The sequence below is a fragment of the Strix aluco genome, chromosome Z (genome assembly GCF_031877795.1).
Source record: "Strix aluco isolate bStrAlu1 chromosome Z, bStrAlu1.hap1, whole genome shotgun sequence".
Taxonomy (NCBI): domain Eukaryota; kingdom Metazoa; phylum Chordata; class Aves; order Strigiformes; family Strigidae; genus Strix; species Strix aluco.
This window is the reverse complement of record NC_133971.1, coordinates 38,610,744-38,629,924: the sequence shown is the minus strand read 5'-3', so window position 1 is coordinate 38,629,924 and position 19,181 is coordinate 38,610,744. Positions and strand designations below refer to the sequence as shown.

The 19,181-nt window shown below is 39.8% G+C and overlaps 1 protein-coding gene and 1 non-coding gene across 2 annotated transcripts in view; one reads left to right on the top strand and one right to left on the bottom strand.

Moving 5' to 3' along the window:
• Nucleotides 1-19,181, top strand: part of TRPM3 (transient receptor potential cation channel subfamily M member 3) — a 308,698-nt gene that overhangs the window by 198,223 nt on the left and 91,294 nt on the right. Inside the window, exon 8 of the mRNA XM_074812093.1 lies at nt 10,177-10,300. Coding sequence (XP_074668194.1) covers nt 10,177-10,300 — 124 coding nt within the window. The remainder of the gene's footprint in view (nt 1-10,176; nt 10,301-19,181) is intronic.
• Nucleotides 5,530-5,623, bottom strand: LOC141918916 (small nucleolar RNA Z122). Its single transcript, XR_012621833.1, has one exon. It is a non-coding gene; the product is annotated as a small nucleolar RNA Z122 (small nucleolar RNA).

Here is a 19,181-nt window from a genome sequence, read left to right as displayed (position 1 = left end):
ACTCCTCATCTTTCCAGCCTGTCTCTCCTAAGAACTTGTATCCCTCCATTGTAACACCTCCAGTCACAGGAGCCATCCCACCATGTCTCTGCGATCCCAACAAGAGCATAGCCCTGCAACTGCATACAGGTCTCACTCATGTTTATTCCCCATACTGTGCACATTAGTATACACACACTTTAGAGAAGCACCCCAGCACACTAATTTCCCAGAAAGGACTTTAGGGATTTCTCCATAATGATGCCCTGTAGGCACTTCCTTGCTTACATAAAAATGGAGGTGAGTCTGCTTAAGCCCTGTGGATCCCACCTCTCACAAGCAGACACTGGTCTGCAAGGAGGGTCCCATGGTCATAGAAGCCAGAACCATCACCAACACCAGCTCTGCAACCAGCTATTAACTTATATTATCAGTGTCCTCCTCCCAACACCCTTTCCTCTGACCAGCAATATCGAGGAGAACACCATGTGGGCCCTCATACCCTTCACTACTGCTCCCAGAGCTCTGTAGTCACTTTTGATACTCTCTAGGTTTCCCCTTGCAATATCATTGGTGACCATGGGGAAGAACAGCAGGGGGTAGTAGTCAGATGGTCAGACAAGCTTTGGCAGTCCCTCCACAATATCCCAGTTCTGGGCCCCAGCAGGCAACAAACCTCTCTAGCTAATAGGTGAGGACGAATGCCTCTGTCCCCTGCAGCAGGGGGATATTATAATCGCTCACTGCTTCTTCCTGGTGGTCTTACATGGGTTAGAGGCAGGTGGCACAGATCCTTTGCTTGTAGGCACATGTGTCTCCTCTTCAACTTTGAAAACAGTGAACCTGTTTTGTAGTTGTAAGCCATTAGGTGGGGCAGGTGCCTTAGTCTTTGTGCCAGCAGTCACCAGCTTTCATCCTTTGCCTTCTCCAGAGGTTGTACTTACCTAAATACTAGGTGTGGACACTTCCTGCATCTATATTGCAGTTGGGGTCTGGGGTTCTTCAAGCTGTTGGATCTCAAAGATCCTGTCTATTTCCTTTTCATCTTTTCTGATGCTGCACAGCCTGTCCACTTCCTTCCATAACTTCTATGCTTGGTGGCACAACTCCTCCAAGACAGCAGACCTACAGGAAAGAAAACCACCTGTCCTGACATCATAGACCTCATAGCCCAGGACTTGGAGAGCTGCATCCACCACCCAAAGCACCCTCTGCATCAAAGCCTCTGCTCCAGCAGGGGCAGCTACTCCAGCACCTACCAGGAAAATTACCCTGTAGCATGTCACCACTACACTTGATACTACTTACACTAGAACAAATTCAGCTGAGCTCTCCTTCTTTGGACCCTCTTGGCCTGGTTCTTATATAGGCCTCTCCTGAGCACCAGCTAATAGGTGCTTGACCCTCCCTAAATAAGGGGTCAGTTACAAATAAGGCTACAGCCCTGGGTTAAGGACTCTCATCATGCTAATTAGAAAAAGCTGGCCCCTTCTCAGGCTCATACCCTCGTGGCTGCCCTTACTTCATCCTTACCTGGCAGCACCACCAGGCACCCTCAGAGGGTTTCTGGATGTTCTGCAATGATAATGGACCTTGTGCCTAGAAGGTCCCAAAGCAGAACTCAGAGTATGCTGCTCAGAGTAAGAAATAACAAATAAGGGAGGACCTAATAATTTGAGACCAAAACCCCCTTGAATTCTTACACTTAAGAGCTATTTCATGCTTTTTTTCCAAGTAGCTGCAGTAATCTTCCGATCAGGATTCATGGGGAAGGGACTCATTTTTGTGTGTGTTAGAATATGTGAAGATACATCTTAAGACCTACACAGACTTATGCAAATAATAAAACATAAATCCGTAAACACTGAGCTCTAGACCAAGCATTATTATATATTACTATTTTTTAAGAAGTGTGATCATGATTTACTCAGCCTAAAACTCCTACTAAGAATAAGATAGTTTTCCACAAATATTTAATTCCATTTTATATTCAGGTTCATGTGTAGTCCGGTATTGCATCTGGGATAGACCTGAGTGTGCCAGGTTTCATCTGAATCTTTGAGAAGTTGTTTTTCTGTTTTCAGTGACCTCACTATTAACACATTTAACAGAACCTTACTTAAATATGTTTTATCCCTTTGTTTGTTATGTACCTATACAATTTCCATCTACCTTGTCTGTGTTCTGATGTCATTATGAAAAGGAATATAGCAAGAAGAGAATGAATGCATTTTATTTCAATATATAAAGGTGGGTTATAAGAAAGAGAGAAAGAGAGACTTTTTACAAGGTCCTGTAGTGAGAGGACAAGGGACAATGGTTTTAAATTGAAAGAGGGTAGATTTAGATTGGGCATAAGGAAGACATTCTTTATGATGAGGGTGGTGAGACACTGTGGATGCCTCCTCACTGGAAGTGTTCAAAGTCAAGTTGGGTGGGGCTTTGAGCAACCTGACCTAGTGAAAGATGTCCCTTCCCAATGCAGCAGGTTTGGAACTAGGTAATCCTTAAAGGTCCCTTCTAACCCAAACCATTCTATGATTCTGTGATTGTAATTAATCATCACAAACTGCTGCCTGTAAGAAAGGCAAGTGATAGAATCACTTTGAGGCAGAAGAAGCAAGTAATTTCTTACCTGAGATGCTCAAGTCTGGCTTTGTGAAAGCTATTATTCTCCTTACTATGGGTCTTCTTTTTGTGGTGTTGCCATTCCAGGTGCTGCCTGCAATATTATCAAATAGCTTTTTTTTCTTTTTTCTGTTCACCTTGCACTAAATTGAATGCACAGACTATGAAATTTGTAAAGCTAACTAGTGGGGATTCCTGTGTGTTTGCCCTACTTCAGAAAAACATCAGTCTAAAATGGAATGATATTTTTAAGAATACCGCAAGTGAAACACCGTTGTTATTTACATTCATAAAAATATCTTACCCAAATGCATTAGACTTCAAATACAAATTGGGTATTTTTCCCCCTTTGTAGCTTAGTTTTGAGTAGTGCTTAGCAATATGAGGAGAATACTGAATAATTGGCACATTAACTGAGTTCAACTACTAGCTTTTTCTTTTGGATGTAATCTAAGTAGGTTATACAAAACTGTGTCTATTAGACTTTTCATCAATGTGGCACATTCAAATTTCATGCAGAAATAAGTCTGCAATCCCCTGTGCAATCAGACTATAAAGCCAAAACCTATTTTAGTTGTGCCTGCTGGCTGCAAATCAGGGTCTTCTCTGAGACACAGCATATCTTCCAGCTGCTATGCACTGGATAGCTGATCTAAATCACTCAAAAACCACATCATTCATGGCAGCAACAGACTCAGCACTTGCATGTTGATACTATCATACTGCTTTTTCAGTGTCTTGAATTCTCACCTATTGCAGACCGATGTGAATTAATTTTCTACATATAAGAATGTGTGGATGTGTGCACTAAGCACTGCTGTGAGTTTTTAAGTTTATTGGAAACTTTGTTTCCTGAGGGAAAAGAACTATGTCTGGAGGTGAAGGAGGACAAAATATAGCTCTCTGCTTGAGTTTTGATCAGTGTGGTGCCAATCCCTCCTCTCGGAGAGATCCTTAAGAGTGTTAGACAATTGTGTATCTGCCCAACAGGTCCTTTTGTATTGGGTTTCACAGAATTGTGATGTGCTTTCCTTCCTTCCACATTATTTATCCTTCCTAACTGATTTCACATAGCAGAAAGCAGAGATTTCACCCAGCTAGGGCAGTCTTTGAGTGCATATTGTAACCATAAGCAAGCTGAGCTGCAGTGGAATGAGGCTGCCAGCACAACACAGAGAGCTGTGTCTGCACTGCCTTGCAGGAGGTGTTGCCTGCAACTGTGTGATGTGCCAGGAACAGGTCAGAAGGAACTGTGAAGCATACCTTGAAGTAAATATGCCTCTGGAGCTAAATCAGTTTTGAAGCCTCAGTATCTCATCCATCTCATTGAAGTTTCAGGGGGAAGGCAAGGCAGATACGCAGTTTCCTACTGAGCTGCGGTTTCAGCATTATGAGTATCAGATACACAGAATTCACACAGGTGGGTTTTTTTACGTTTGCCACAACTTCAATTTCAGGGACTACATATTGCCTTGGTCTGAAAAGTCTTGAACAGGGTATTAAGAATGTACAAGTTGGCTACATTTTGCTACAAGCAAATAAAATTCTTGGTAGTAAGCTGAGTAAGATCCCAATACCTTTTACATCTTAATGACAAAAAAGCTCTCTACACTGGATAACCTAAATGAGAGGGCGGCTTAAATGCAACTTTCCCCATGTGGTCTCTTGGAAGAATTCTTTGGCTGCTCATTGCTATTGCCCCTAATCTAAAGGTCAGGTTCTCCAGGCTCTGAAGCACTTAATTTCTCATTTACTTAAAAGTTGAAAATGTGTTGAAAAGCGTTGAGGGGTAAGAACATAAGATTGATCATAAATACCCAAATTCAGTCCCCTACTAAGCCCTAAGTGAATATCCTAGTTGTTAATAACTCTCCTCCAATAAAGCCAAAGTATTTTTGACTGTATAATTGAGGATGCCTTCTCATTTCATTGTCTTGCATAAAAGCACAAGCTGGAAGTAAACAAACTGTGAAGTGCAACTATTTATAGGATCATTCAGTAGTTTTTAATACTCAGAGATTTTTTTAATAAATGCTGAATTTAAAGTGAGAAAAATGAAACACTAGGTTATTCTTAGACAAATATTTCCTTACAGAACGGGAAATTACTTGTAATATTTGAATGCAGTCTATAGCATGTTAACTACTCCATCAGTTCTATTCCTGCAAGCATGAGAACCTTAAGGACTTCAATTCAATGCCATAAAAATGTACTTCTTGTCTAATTCTCTGTGCTTTAAATGAGCATCCTCATATGAGAATCATTAAGATTGCCTTTGAATTGATCTGTCTTTGCATCTGCTGTAGCATAGTTTTTAGAGTTCATAATTGAAGTATATTACTTAAATCTCTTTTTTTCTAATAGGGAAAATATAGGGATTTTATACTTCAAACAAAAGAGATCATAATGTAGGTATGATGTGTATCTTCTGTATCCCCCATGCTGTCTACCACATCATGGGGGATCATGGGTACTATCACATCTGAATTATTTTGTAAGATTGCTTTCACATTGCATATTTTGATATCATTACTTTTCTCTCATAACAAAGTACTTTGCAAATCAAAAGCTGGATAGAAACAGGTCATTTCTTTGTTGAAATACAATCATCTCTCTTTTGGTGAAAGCACAACCATTTAATAAACACAGTCAGGGAAAAATGGTGTAGAACAACCACCAATGGAAAGCTGTAAGTTAAGCTGATTCCTCAGAAAAGCACCCAGGAATCAGCCGTGTTTGAACAGAATGAAGGAATAATTACATTTATTTTCTGTCTCTTCTCATAACAATACTATGCAAAATGTGTGGATTTAATAAGTGTGAGAAATTCAGGCAGTCCCACAAAGTTGTACAACTGTGTCTTATTTGTAATTCCAATGGAAGAAAATATCAGCAGAGCCTCTGGTCATGTTTCTTAAATATAGTGTGATTGTCTGAAGTGCAAATCATAATTAAAACAGAAAATTCCTTAAGCTTCTTATAAAGGAGGGCAGGGAATAGTTTTTCACATCACACTGATATTTTGTGGATATATTGTCTTTATCCTGAATAAAAAGAATAATTAAAAAAAAGAATTCACAGATGAAAAGTTAGAAACAGATTATGTGCAGTTCATTGAATGAAGTGTTTCATTTAGAGAATTTCAAAACTTTTTTGTAACAATAAGTTTAAAAAAACTGTAATGAACTTGCATTTTTAAATTGCATTAGAGCATTATCTTTATAAATAGCTAGTATATTGTACGATTCCAATACTAAAAATCTCTGGAGAAAAAAACCTAAATAATTTAGGAAGTTGGCTATGGGCCAGATCTTTCAAATCCTCTCCAGTGTTCACTACAAAATCATATGCCATGAGTTTGAAAGGCTGTAATGTTACTGAGTGGAATGTCTATTATCTACTCAAATGTTAGGCATGACTTAAAGAACAATTTCTTTCTGAAGAGGGAGTATGTCAAAATGCTGTCATCTGTCTCTTCTGCGTCAGCCAAAGCAATGAAGGGAGTTCTGCTTTGCTGTTTAATCTTCCAGTGTATCTTGGACAGAAATAGAATGTCATTTTATTTACTTCGTCAATTCATGGTTTTAACTGGCATCTCCTGATGGATCCAAGACATCTGTCTCCCTTTTGTCCTGTGGTAAGGCCATACAGGTCAGTTCTGGTAATCTGTTGCATCAAAACTAATGTTGGCATCTTCTAAGGAAGAAAAAAAAATCACTCTTAGCAACAATTATGAGTAGATTTTTTTCTCCTGAAACTAAATGTAGATGTGTATATTTCTACTTCAGATGCCAGATTTTTAACAGTCGGTATCTAAATTTCATCAGCAATCCAGCTCCACTGGAAAAAAAAGAAAAATAGTTGGATATCTAGACTGGTGGGAAAATGGACTTATCTTAGGTATTTGGGGAATGAAAGAACAGAGTTGAACTATGTGGGGAATGAGAGAAATGAACAGGTTAAATTGTCCTTTTGTAGAACATTTTGTTTAGGCGGGAGCAAGTTACCTGCGGTTTGGTTTCTGTGGCACGTTAAGTGGAATTCAGGAAATCAGGAAATGGGCCATCAAAATGCCCCAAACAGGACTTTATTGGTATGTTGCAAAATATTTTCCAAACTGAAGCCTAGCAGAAAGGTGAAAAAAGTACTATCTTCATCTGACACTATCCAGTTTTCTTAGGGTGGGAGTATGCTGACTTGGAAGGAAGTCACAACCGTAGAGTTTCAGTCGGTAAAGTGAGCGGTTTTATGCCTATGGAGCTTTATGCGTATGAGGTTCATAATCCATGACAGAGGCTGCTGAATATATAGTGTTCCCAAGTCAGTGGACAAGAATCTCCTGTGTTCTAGGTTAGACCTAATCACAAGGCTCAAGGAGCCATCTCTTTTCCCCCCGACTCTAAAATTAAGAATCTGATTTTTTAAAATGTGTGCTAAAGTTTTATGTGTAACAGATGTGGCTGTGATTGCATAGTGGATATATCATCACCCCACCTGCAAGTTCCAGTTATTTTGCTCACAGTTCCCTGTGAAGTCACTTGTTTTACATGCATTGGATTTGGTGAATGCATCATAGATTTATCCTTTAATAGCCTGGCACAGTTTGTATTTGTCCCAGATGGATTACATAATTGGGAACTTTGATCTGATACCTTCTAACATTTATAGATTCCTAAGGAGTAAATGTGTTACAGTTTTGATATGATTGATTTTAATTAACACAAAGCTTAACTCATCTATGATTACTCTATCAGAAAGCTTGCCATTATTGTTGCTATTTCTGATTACAATCACTTCAAGTTTTTCATCTTATAACAGACTTGTAGAATTGCAGACCAATGAGGTGTTAAAAAAAAAAATAAGGCTAGAAAACCGCATAAATCAAATGATAACAGGAAGTTTCTGAGCAGTGTTACATCAACAGATGTGTACCTCTGTAGTTAGGGAACGACTTCTTGATACTTTTTTTTAAAAAAAAACCACTCTATATCCTTCACATGGAGTTTGCTTTACATGCTGTTTAAACTTAAGATATGATACAGTTAATGATAGCTTTAGTTCAGGAAGGAAAAGTGATGGCTGCTTCTGAAGCTTCAAGACTTAATTCTGCTTTCAGACAATGCTTATGAAAACAAATTTCTCTTGCTTTCTGTGTGTCTTAGCCTGAGAGAGAGCTCTGCTCTGCTCTCAGAGAGAGCATTTTTGAAATGAAATTTTAAGTTTGGATTCTACCCTTTTTTAAAGGAAAATTAAATTATGATGAGAAAACAGGATGGTTTTCACCCCAGGATCTTTAGAAATGTTTTCTGAAGTTCTCTAATTTCAGATTCTTCCAATTTCATGTATTTTTAATATACTTCATATACTTTTCATACTTTTTCATGTACTTCACTTTCATATATCATTTCCAAAGGAAATTAGAGCTTTAATTAAATCTCTTTTTAGATTGTCCAGTTGATGTTTTTAAGAAACTTGTTCTTAATGATTAACCCCTTTTTTCTCTCTTAGGTTGAAGGATGGAAAATTGCTTAGTTCTGAAACACTTATATTTACAGTTATAGCACCATTTTGTTAAGAACAGCCTTCTTGATTAAAGCAAATTTCCCACCAAATCTTTTTAAAGACCCTAAAAAAGGAACTTCATTATATCAATCTGCAACTCAAAGTATGTTAGTACTTTTCAGGATGTCAGCCTTTCCAAGTTGATTCTCTTTAACATGGAGTGAATCTACATTTCTACATGTGCTCTGACATCTTGTTTCATGTTCCCATGTGCTTGCAACATCCTTGCTTCTATACAGAAGGTCAGGTTACTTTTCTTACAACCTCAACACAGAAGGTCTTGTGCTGTCAGCTCTCACTGCTGCCCTCCAAGAGGGTTGGAGGTTTTAACTCATTGTATACTGCCTTTTTGTGAGGGCAGCAGGTCACTCTGCAGGGAAGGAGTGCTTACTTAGTGAGTGAGCAGTAAATGCAGTGTTGTCACCTCTTCACTATCCCAGGAGAAAGCACATCTGGGGCCATACTGCTCCTCAGTGAAAAGAGGAAGTGCAGACGTAGACTCTCCATTCAAGAGGAGTCTGTAATAAAGTAGAAGACAACAGGAGGAGCCAGGCATAGAAAGACAGTGATCCACAGCATGATCTAAAACCCCATGTAAACTCATTTTAATTCAAACACATTGACATATGCCTTACAGGCTTCTTTGTGAAGTGGAAGTCCTACTCAACAGGGATATTTACAGTCAAAGTCAAATTTAGAGACTAGAGAACATATGCACTCCCTATGCCAGGCCTTCTATATTCTCCTATGCACCTCTATACCTCTTTCCCATTCCCATTCATTGTCTCTTCTAACGACATGTTTGCTGTAGGTATAAAGACTAGATAGTTAAATCATATTTGAAATTCAATTGCGTAATGAATATCCTGCAGTCTCATTTGGGCTTCCTTGCTGCAGAGAAGTACAGACAACTTTTACCAATAGTATGAAATAAACAGAGGTTTGGTCATTGTTCTCCCAAAGAAGCTGCCATAAGCTGACAATGACTTTTAGATACTGTGCTGCTTCTGGTAATTATTTACAGTTGCTGCAGGGCTAAATCTTTGTTTATCTTCTGTCATAAAATATGAGTCATAAAGATTCTCTGATTTTCATTCCCCCAGATGATCAGCAATTACTTATCCTGTAAAACATCTGACTCAGCTAATTTGAAACACTCAGTTACAATTTTTAAGTGGGAAAACTGCTATGGTGTAGAAGCTTTCATACATCAAAGGATACATGTTCTAAATTAGAGCCCACTATTTTGTAAGACATTAAGAACAGCAGTGTTTCACCCAGAACAGTCCTGAGGAATTGGCTTTTTGATATCAAGTGGTAGGGTTCAAGTACTAATATTCCATGTAATATTACTATTTATTTCTGCTGTTGGGCCACTTTCTGAGAGTACTAACATTAGCACTGAGGAGGAATATAAAAATGGTTACTCTTCAAACTCCTGGAAGATGAGCATGAACAAAAGCAAAATGGTTTCTTTGAGTGCACTCAGGAACAGAGAAATTATTTTTGTTGCTTTCTTACCTGGTCTTGTGCAGCATCAATTAGGTAGGTTGAAACTGTTAGGAAAATCAAAAACTCTGACAACACAAATGCTTGCAGTTTCACAAAATGAACCATGAGTTGAATTCTACTAACTCACTGGTAGAAAGGGGTCTTCAGTTTGCCTTGAAGTGTTGGTGTCTGTCAAATCCAGACTGTCACTGTGGTTCTTGTTTTTGTTAAGAAATCCCAAAGGCCTGATAGTTTGAATGATCTTCTCTCATGCAATATGTAGGAACTGAAATAAAAACTTTAGAGATGAGGGACTGCAACATGATCAATGTGTTTTTCTAGAACAGTGTTTTCCAATTTGTTTTCCAATGGTTTCAGCAATTCCTGTCCTTCAAACCTGCGCAAAACAACCTGCAGTGATTTGTTGTCTAACTCTTATTTGTTTGACCTTTAGCTGAAGTTGCTATGTTCCCTCATGTCTGTTTTTCTACTTCATTTTTTCTTTTTGAATTTCAGACTTATCAACGAGTCTTTGAGGGACCAGTTGCTAGTTACCATACAGAAGACTTTCACATACACCCGAACCCAGGCACAGCACCTTTTCATTGTCCTCATGGAGTGCATGAAAAAGAAGGAGCTGGTATGTTCACACTTTCTTTAGAGGCAAAGAGAGAGCTCTATGCATTGTTTTGATCAAGTCTTTCAGGTGCCTATTGAAGGATTTCGCAGATCTGATCACTGTAATCCAGGCTTTAAAAGGATATTATATCATGCTGACTTGTGTTTGATTTAATCTGTATTTTCTCATTTAAAGTGATTAATCCAACAAATCTGTTCCCTTTGTAGATTCCTCTACATTTCCTTTGACAGGACAAAATCCAACTAGTAGCGTATGGATATTACTACTTTTCAGTCATTCTCAGGCATATCATAATTAAAACTCTACCTCATTCAACTACAGAAAACCTCACAAGGAAGCATAATTGTTTATTGGTCACTTGGATCATATTTTAAAGGTGCTGTAGAGTTGCACAAGTATCACTAGGGCTATTATTTAGTTAGGGAGATGTATGACCAGAAAAGAAAACAGCTTGTCTCCAAGGCTCCTATTCTGCAGTGGCAAGGGTGTCCCTTTAACAAATACTTACACTGTCTTGAGGAATGCAAGATCTTTCAACATTGCTGGGAGCTCCACAAGACTGGTTTTGCAGAAGCATTTCTGAAGCAAACTCACATTGTTAAAAACTTGGGGTTCAGTACCAGGGATTTTTATTTCTTACAAACTGACTGAATACACATGCTTCAATTTTGTAACTTAATCTTTCTTCTAAGCTTTGTTTTCAGTTCATGTCATAGCTTCCTGGAATTCCAGGCTGATAACAGTCTGCAACACTTTGTGTAGGGTAACACTCGAAAGATTGACTCAGTTGTTTTACAGAGGTTTCATTTCTGAAACTGAGTTTTTTTGTGACTTCATCCTCTGCAGTGCCTTTTAATTTTAGTTGAAAATATGCCACAGAGTAATTAACACTGGAGGGGAACAGGGAAAAACAATTAGGAAGTGTTAATAAAAAAGGCTGCTCTTCTAGACAAAGTTTTGTAAAATAGAAATTTCTTTACATGGTTTAACTTGCCAAAGAACAGTATTCTGTTCGGTTTGTGTATCCATCAAAAAGTGGTCAGCATTCCTTATGCATAACGTGTACCACAATCATCTGGCATGTACCTGGGACAATGGCAGAGAGGAGAGGATCCCAAGGACAAATTTTTTGTGAAGACATAACAGCAACATGCAGTTCCATTATGCCATTGCAATATAAATGATTGATGAACTGGACATACAGCAGTCCCTGCTGCCTTCTTCCTCCCACAATCAGAATTGAAACTGTATAGCAGACTTTAAACACCCTTTAGCTATTCACAAGCAGTCAGTGCTTCATTCACAGTGCAGCCCATAAGGTATAGTCATCCTTTCCCTAGGTGAACTACATCAAGCCCAAAATTAGGTGTTCTGAGTTTGAATGTATACCACTACCCTAACCATATGTGAAGAGAATACATTAAAACAAGTGTTTCCCTCTGGTACTTCAGTTGTACTCAGAGGGTTAATTTTAACAGTAGTATGCTAGAAAGATTTTATGTCTGAGGTGTGGTTGCTAGGCTAATGGTGTCCTTTAAGACTCATAATCTTCTATGTGAATGTAAAAGATAGGTGATACTCATAGTGATGAAGACAGCATTACCAGAGGAGATGGATGACCTTGGAGATGTGATGTGTTCCCAGGAGCAAGTGGTGACTTCATTGGTTCTACAAAGCCAGATGTTTCATATTTCCACATCTGTCACAGCTCTTGTCCTTCCTCAGGCTTGACCTTCTAATTTGGCTGTGCATAAGGCAAAATACTGCTTGATGAACTGACTTCATCATTAGTCTAATCTCCCTTCTCCATAAAGAAACAAATAGAAGAAAGATGCAAAAGATTGTCTCAGAGAGCTCAACAACAGCCAGATTGGTCATGGCTATTTCCCCTAAGTTCATGGTCAGTGTGCCTGACTGACTTTGTGGCTGGTGAATTCGTAGGGAACAAAGTAGACAGTGCAGGAGAGGTTTGTCGTATTACAGTGTGCTGCTAAACAATTAAGTACAAACAGTACAGGCAGGAAGATGCTCTTATAGTAAAGTACATAAATACAGATGAATCACGGACATGGAGAGAGAAAATAAAATGCAAGTTAATCTCTGGAAAGGAACAAAAAGCTATCTTTGAAAAATTTTTTCCTAGTCTACCTACTTAGAATGTGTAAAAAGACTGGCATCTCTTTTATAAATTTGACATAAGTGTGGTGGCCAGGGAAAAACCATAATCATAACAAAAATTACCCCTTTAGCAGAACATCAGATTTTTCAAATTCTGACATTTTGGACTTCAGTCTTAAAGAATTGTCTCTGAATTGTATGCCCAGAGAGCATCATTATTATGATGTGCAATGTTGCATTTATTTGATAAAGTGTAAGTTTGTTTGTTGTATAAAATCTGAGTACACAAGCTGAATGATAAGGTGAGGCCATATCAGAGGAGAGATCTAAGTCTGTTAGGTTTGCAAGACAGAGCAAATTCTACTTCTCAATTTAATGAGTAGGTTTTATTGGATTGTAAACTTAGCAGTGTTGATACTGCAAGCATCAGCATTTATATTCAGAAATGTATTTGGACCAAGGTGCTTAATGAGGTCTGTGGTATAAAAATCTATTTTAAATGAAGTAGACTATACATGTCTCTATATATAACTGTAGATTACAAGGTCAGAAGAGTGTTTTGTATATAATTAATAAATTATCTACTGCCACATTTACATAGAATTCTTAAAAAGTTTATGCTAACAAGTTCCTAAAATAGGAGCATGAAGGCTCACCAAAGCTAAGTAGGCAGGAAGCAGTATTGCAAACTCCAGTCCACACTTTTTTTCAAAAAGCAACATGAACATTTTTTCTACATGTTCCCGTCTCTTGCATGAGGCTCATGAGAAGCTAAAACAGCCCATTTGATGATAACTTGCCTGTCACTAAAAAAGAAAAACAAAAAAAAAGGAGGGGAGGGGAAATTTAAGAAAAGAAAGAAAAATTTTTTGCTTAGGACATTTGCATTCCATATCAATTAGTCCAAAGCTACCATAAAATGGAATTCCATAAATGAGGAAAAAAAAAAAAAAAAAAGTACAATGAGACAGTTTTTGATCTTCCATTCTACTGCAGTTACCTTGCTGATCTCAGAATACAAAGAGCAGGTGAGGGCACTGCCTGAGGACTCAGCCTGACAGTGACATTTCTTACTGGAGCCCCAGCTTGGCTCCAGAGTCAAGTGGCAGCAAGGAAGGGAATCCCTCAAAACAGCAGATTAGGAGACTTCACTTCAGATAGTCCCTGAAAACACGTTGTGTTAGATTGTAGTTCAGAAGTCTGATTCTAGCTGTGCAGAATTGTCTTCTGTCTCAGTAAATAAATTAGCCTTATTATTTTCCCTTAAAGACACTAATTCTGGTGTTTGAGTTTTCTGACAAATATAGGCTGCTCCGTTCTTTCAGTAATACTTAATCATTTTGTTTAGACTGGCATGTTACTGGAGTGCTTTGTTCACAAATCACAATGTGAATTTCTCAGAAACCAGAATGTGCTTTCCAACAAGCTGTGTGGATCCATCTGTGGAGCTTCTTTGGGCAGGAACTGGGAAAGGCCACTTTGTGGCAAGCCAGAAAGTTCCATGTCCCTGAAAACAAACATACTTGTTGCAGTGAGATACATTTTTCATAAAACTAATGCTTCCAAAAATAGTGTTTTGAGAGTGAATAGACCTAATTTTATATCAATTTAATAGAAAAGGCAATTGCCGTGAATCAGGGTAGATCCAATCTTAGTACCTTAGTAATCAAAAAATGGCACATTAACACCAGCAGTAAAGACTGTGTACCACCTGCTGGTTAAGTTTGTTTTCTTATTAATACCATGACTATTTTCTGCTAAATTTGCTTCCTTGAATATTGGAAGATTCAGTTACTACTTTAAGCAAACTAATAGTGTCTTGCCTACCACTGCACTGCAAGAAAGGTTTGCAGAACGAAGAGTGTATGGACGGTGGGCGTAGGTTTGTGTGCATCCATGAATTCCAGGATCTCGTTTCCATATAGAGGCAGCAGACATAATTTAATTAGCTTCTTGCTAAAAGAGAATCAATAAAGTCCCATCTCTTTCTCATGTCAGCAAGTAATGGATATTTTTTACTTGTCTCTCCTTTTTTTTGTTATTCCTGTACCTCAGTGTATGGTCACTGTGACAAACATAATGGCTGCTTGGGGATAGTGTAAACCTTACTTCTACTTTGTGTTGCTGAGTGTATATATATGGTAACAGATCATTTCAGATGACTTCATGACTAACTTACAACTCTGGTGATGTCAGATTAAACAAAGCCAGTGTCGTGCTGAAGTAGCTGCGTGCATTGAGCTGAGATCAGGACAACCTGCATCATGAAGGTGCTTGCTACTTACTGTGTTCTTTCAAACAGAAATGGATTGAAATTGTCCAGAAACGCATAGTGCATGAGCCTGCTGTGTTGCAAGGCTAACATTCATACCCTAATATTATCTTACTAATGAAAGTCTTTGACTCAGCTTATTGATTATTGACCCAAAGTACTGGGAAGCTATTGAGTGATTTAGCAGTTTCTTTTGTATTTGGACTATGAATAAGACCTATTCATCTTCAGTGTTTTCAGTTTTGTCTGACTGAAAAGTCTGGAGCAAACCTGTCCATGTTTCTGGGAGAGTTTATACTGGGAAGAGCTTGACTTGATCATATATTGACTGCAAAAAGTCGTGTTTTCCAGCTGGATGTGCAGGGTCAGTGAATTTCTATGCTAATTAAACACTATCTAAAATTGTTTATTAGCATACACATAGATATGTTCTGAATTCAGTATTAGCTAAATCAGATGGACTTATAAGAAGTTACCGGCATATTGTCAGTTCATTCCTTTGGCCCTTCCCAAAGGTTGAAAAGTTCATTCAGATCCATTTTTTAAAACAAATTTGGCTTCAAAACCAAATTATTTCAGCTAAAATTTTTTAATGATGATGGAATCTTTTTTGTAGAGGGGGCAGAAGAGGCGTTGACTTCTCAAACAGTAAAAATCAACTGTAGTTCTGGCAGGAGTATAGTTGCTGTGAACAGCATGGAACTTGACAGTAGACATCTGGATCAGGAAAGCATCATGTAACTACCAGCCTGCTGGTTGCTGAAACAACTCTTGTGTCTCCCATGGAAACACTGTGAGATTTCCTGTGTAAAGTGTACTGACCCTAATTCGTCCTCTGCATCCAGATGGAGATGCCAGTCCTCTTCAGCGGTGACTGTAGCAGCTATCCTAATTTTAATGAAGGTTAAATCTCCTATCCAGTCAGTGCAAATCAATAGGATTAGTCTAGTATGTAGGCCCGACCTCTGTAAGTAAGTGTAAAGATGATGATTACAGGGTCGTTTTAAATTCTGCAAACCTCATTTGATATCTTTTTGCTAAAGAAATAAAACCATATTTTGTTTTTTCAGCTGCCAAGAAGTCAGATGAAGTTAGCTGGACTTTGCCATTGACTCCACAGAGAACAAAATCTAATCCTCGATCTGGGTTTTTTTGTTTCAGTAATTCAGCTAACAAGTTCCACCAGCAAAGGAGCTATATACATTAACCAAAAAAAAAAAAAAAAAAAAAAAAAGCAGCTGTTGTATTACACTGAAACCTTGAAAAGCTTTTGATCCTACCAGCTGCTCTTCAGCTGCTGTCAGATGAGGTAGGGCTTCTGCTAACAGAAAGCCAAGAATGTCAGACCAAACACTGAAGCAAAAGTGTACAATTTAGGCAGTTATTTAGTCACAGAATCACAGAATCATCTAGGTTGGAAAAGAAATTGAAGATCATCTAGTCCAAACATTAACCTAACACTGACCGTTCTCAACTACACCATATCCCTCAGCGCTATGTCAACCCGACTCTTAAACACCTCCAGGGATGGGGACTCCACCACCTCCCTGGGCAGCCCATTCCAACACCTAACAACCCGTTCTGTAAAGAAATGCTTCCTGATATCCAGTCTAAACCTTCCCTGGTGCAGCTTGAGACCATTCCCTCTTGTTCTATCGCTTGTTACTTGGTTAAAGATACTCATCCCCAGCTCTCTGCACCCTCCTTTCAGGTAGCTGTAGAGGGCTTTTCTAGACTAAACAACCCCAGTTCCCTCAGCTGCTCCTCATACGACATGTGCTCCAGATCCTGCACCAGCTCTGTTGCCCTTCTTGGACACGCTCGAGTCATTCAATGTCCTTTTTGTAGTGAGGGGCCCAAAACTGAACACAGTCATCAAGGTGCGGCCTCACCAGTGCTGAGTACAGGGGTAAGATCACTTCCCTGTCCCTGCTGGCCACGCTATTGCTGATGCAAGCCAGGATGGCATTGGCCTTCTTGGCCACCTGGGCACACTGCTGGCTCCTGTTCAGCCGGCTGTCAATCCACACCCCCAGGTCCCTCTCTGACTGGCAGCTCTCCAGCCACTGCTCCCCAAGCCTGTAGCGCTGCTGGGGGTTGTTGTGGCCCAAGTGCAGCACCCGGCATTTGGCCTTATTGAAACTCCTACAGTTGGCCTTAGCCCATCTCTCCAGCCTGTCCAGGTCTCTCTGCAGAGCCTCCCTACCCTCGAGCAGATCAACACTCCCACCCAACTTGGTGTCATCTGCAAACTTACTGAGGGTGCACTCGATCCCCTTGTCTAGATCATCAATAAAGATGTTAAACAGGAGTGGCTCCAAAACCGAGCCCTGGGGGACACCACTTGTGATCGGCTGCCAACTGGATTTAACTCCGTTCACCACAACTCTTTGGGCCCGGCCATCCAGCCAGTTTTTTACCCAGCAAAGCGTGTGCCCATCCAAGCCACGAGCAGCCAGTGTTGCCAGGAGAATGCTGTGGGAAACGGTGTCAAAGGCCTTTCTGAAGTCAAGGCAAACAACATCCACAGCCTTTCCCTCATCCAATAAGCAGGTCACCCTGTTGTAGAAGGAGATCAGGTTTGTCAAGCAGGACCTGCCTTTCGTAAACCCATGCTGACTGGGCCTGATCATCTGGTTGTCCCGCATGTGTTGTGTGATGGTACTCAGGATGAGCTGCTCCATCAGCTTCCCAGGCACTGAAGTCAAGCTGACAGGCCTGTAATTTCCCAGATCATCCTTTCGACCCTTCTTATAGATGGGCGTCACATTGGCCAATTTCCAATCTGTCGGGACCTCCCCGGTCAGCCAGGACTGCTGGTAAATGATGGAAAGCGGCTTGGTGATCACCCCAGCCAGCTCCTTCAGCACCCTCGGGTGTATCCCATCTGGTCCCATAGACTTGTGTGTGTCTACGTGATGCAGTAGGTCACTGACTATCTCTTCCTGGGTTGTTGTGGGGTTGTTCTCCCAGTCTCTGTCTTCTGGTTGAGGAGGCTGGATTCCCTCAATACAACTAGTCCTGCTATTAAAGACTGAGGCAAAGAAGGCATTAAGCACCTCAGCCTTTTCCTCATCACTTGTTACCATGTTTCCTCCTGCATCTAGCAGGAGATGGAGGCTCTCCCTGGTCTTTCTTTTGCTGTTGAAGTACTTATAGAAACATTTCTTGTTACCTTTGACTGCTGAAGCCAGATTAATTTCTATCTGGGCTTTAGACCTCCTGAATTCCGCCCTGCATAGCGTCACAGCATCTTTGTAATCATTGTGAGTGGCTAGCCCCTTCTTCCAAAGGCCGTATGGTGGTCTTCTCTGTCGCCAGCTTCTCTTACAGCACCTGGGGACAGCCTGCTCCTGAGCCATTAAGACTTTCTTCTTAAAGAGTGTCCAGCCCTCCTGGACCCCTATACCCTTCAGGACCATCTCCCAAGGGATCCTGTCATGCAGTTGCCTAAACAATCAAAGTCAGCCCTTTTGAAGTCCAGGATGTCAGTTCTCCTTCCCCCTCTCCTGGTCTCTCTAAGAATAGAGAACTCTATTATTTCATGATCGCTGTGCCCTAGTCGGCCTCCAACCGCCACATCATCCACCAGTGCTTCTCTGTTCACAAAGAGAAGATCCAGCAGGGCACCTTCTCTGGTCGGTTCACTCACCAGCTGTGTCAGGAAGTTATCTCCCACACATTCCAGGAATCTCCATCCTGGTCCATCCTGAACCTCTGCTGTGCCATCTTCAGCACCAGTCTGCAAAGACCAATATTCCTTCCATTGCTTACATTCAGTAAGTAGACATTTTCTGTTTTATTTCGTGCATACTGCCTGCACAATTATCACACATAGAGTAACCTAGGAGATACTAATGCTACTTACTACAAATCTCTTCCCTTCCTACATATTCCATGATTGCAGCTACAGAAATTAAATGTAGCATGTTTCTTTTCCCTCTAAAAGTATAAGCTTGTGAAAATATCCATTACCCCATTCACACTATTAATAAGTAATTCTGGGAAATGCACTTTGAAACATTATACAGCTCTGCCAATTGTCCCAGTAATGAAAGTGAAGGCAAAACAGTACTGTGTGACACAATGACTTCCACATTAGATAATATAGACCAATTTTTGCAACAAGGGAATTAGAAAGGGTTCAATGCAGTTTATAAACTTCACAATAGTGTTCAGAAACCTTTCTTACTCCCTGGGCCTGTTGTGTCTGGGGAGTTGTAATTTCTTTTGCCTTTTTAAAAAAAAATGTAATTACTCTTTCTGTGGCTTCAGATGGGGGATGCAGACCGATTCATTACTGCTATAATATCTTAGTCATAGACAAGGAGTTCACTATATAAGATGCAGGTTCTGTGTAGATACAGCAGTAACTGCAAATATACTGTCCTATAGGAGTATCTCACACTAAGTGAGCTGTCTTTTCCAAGTATTACCAAGTATTATTAGTCTCACCATCAAACAAGCTAGGAAACTAATGTTTGGTTTTTT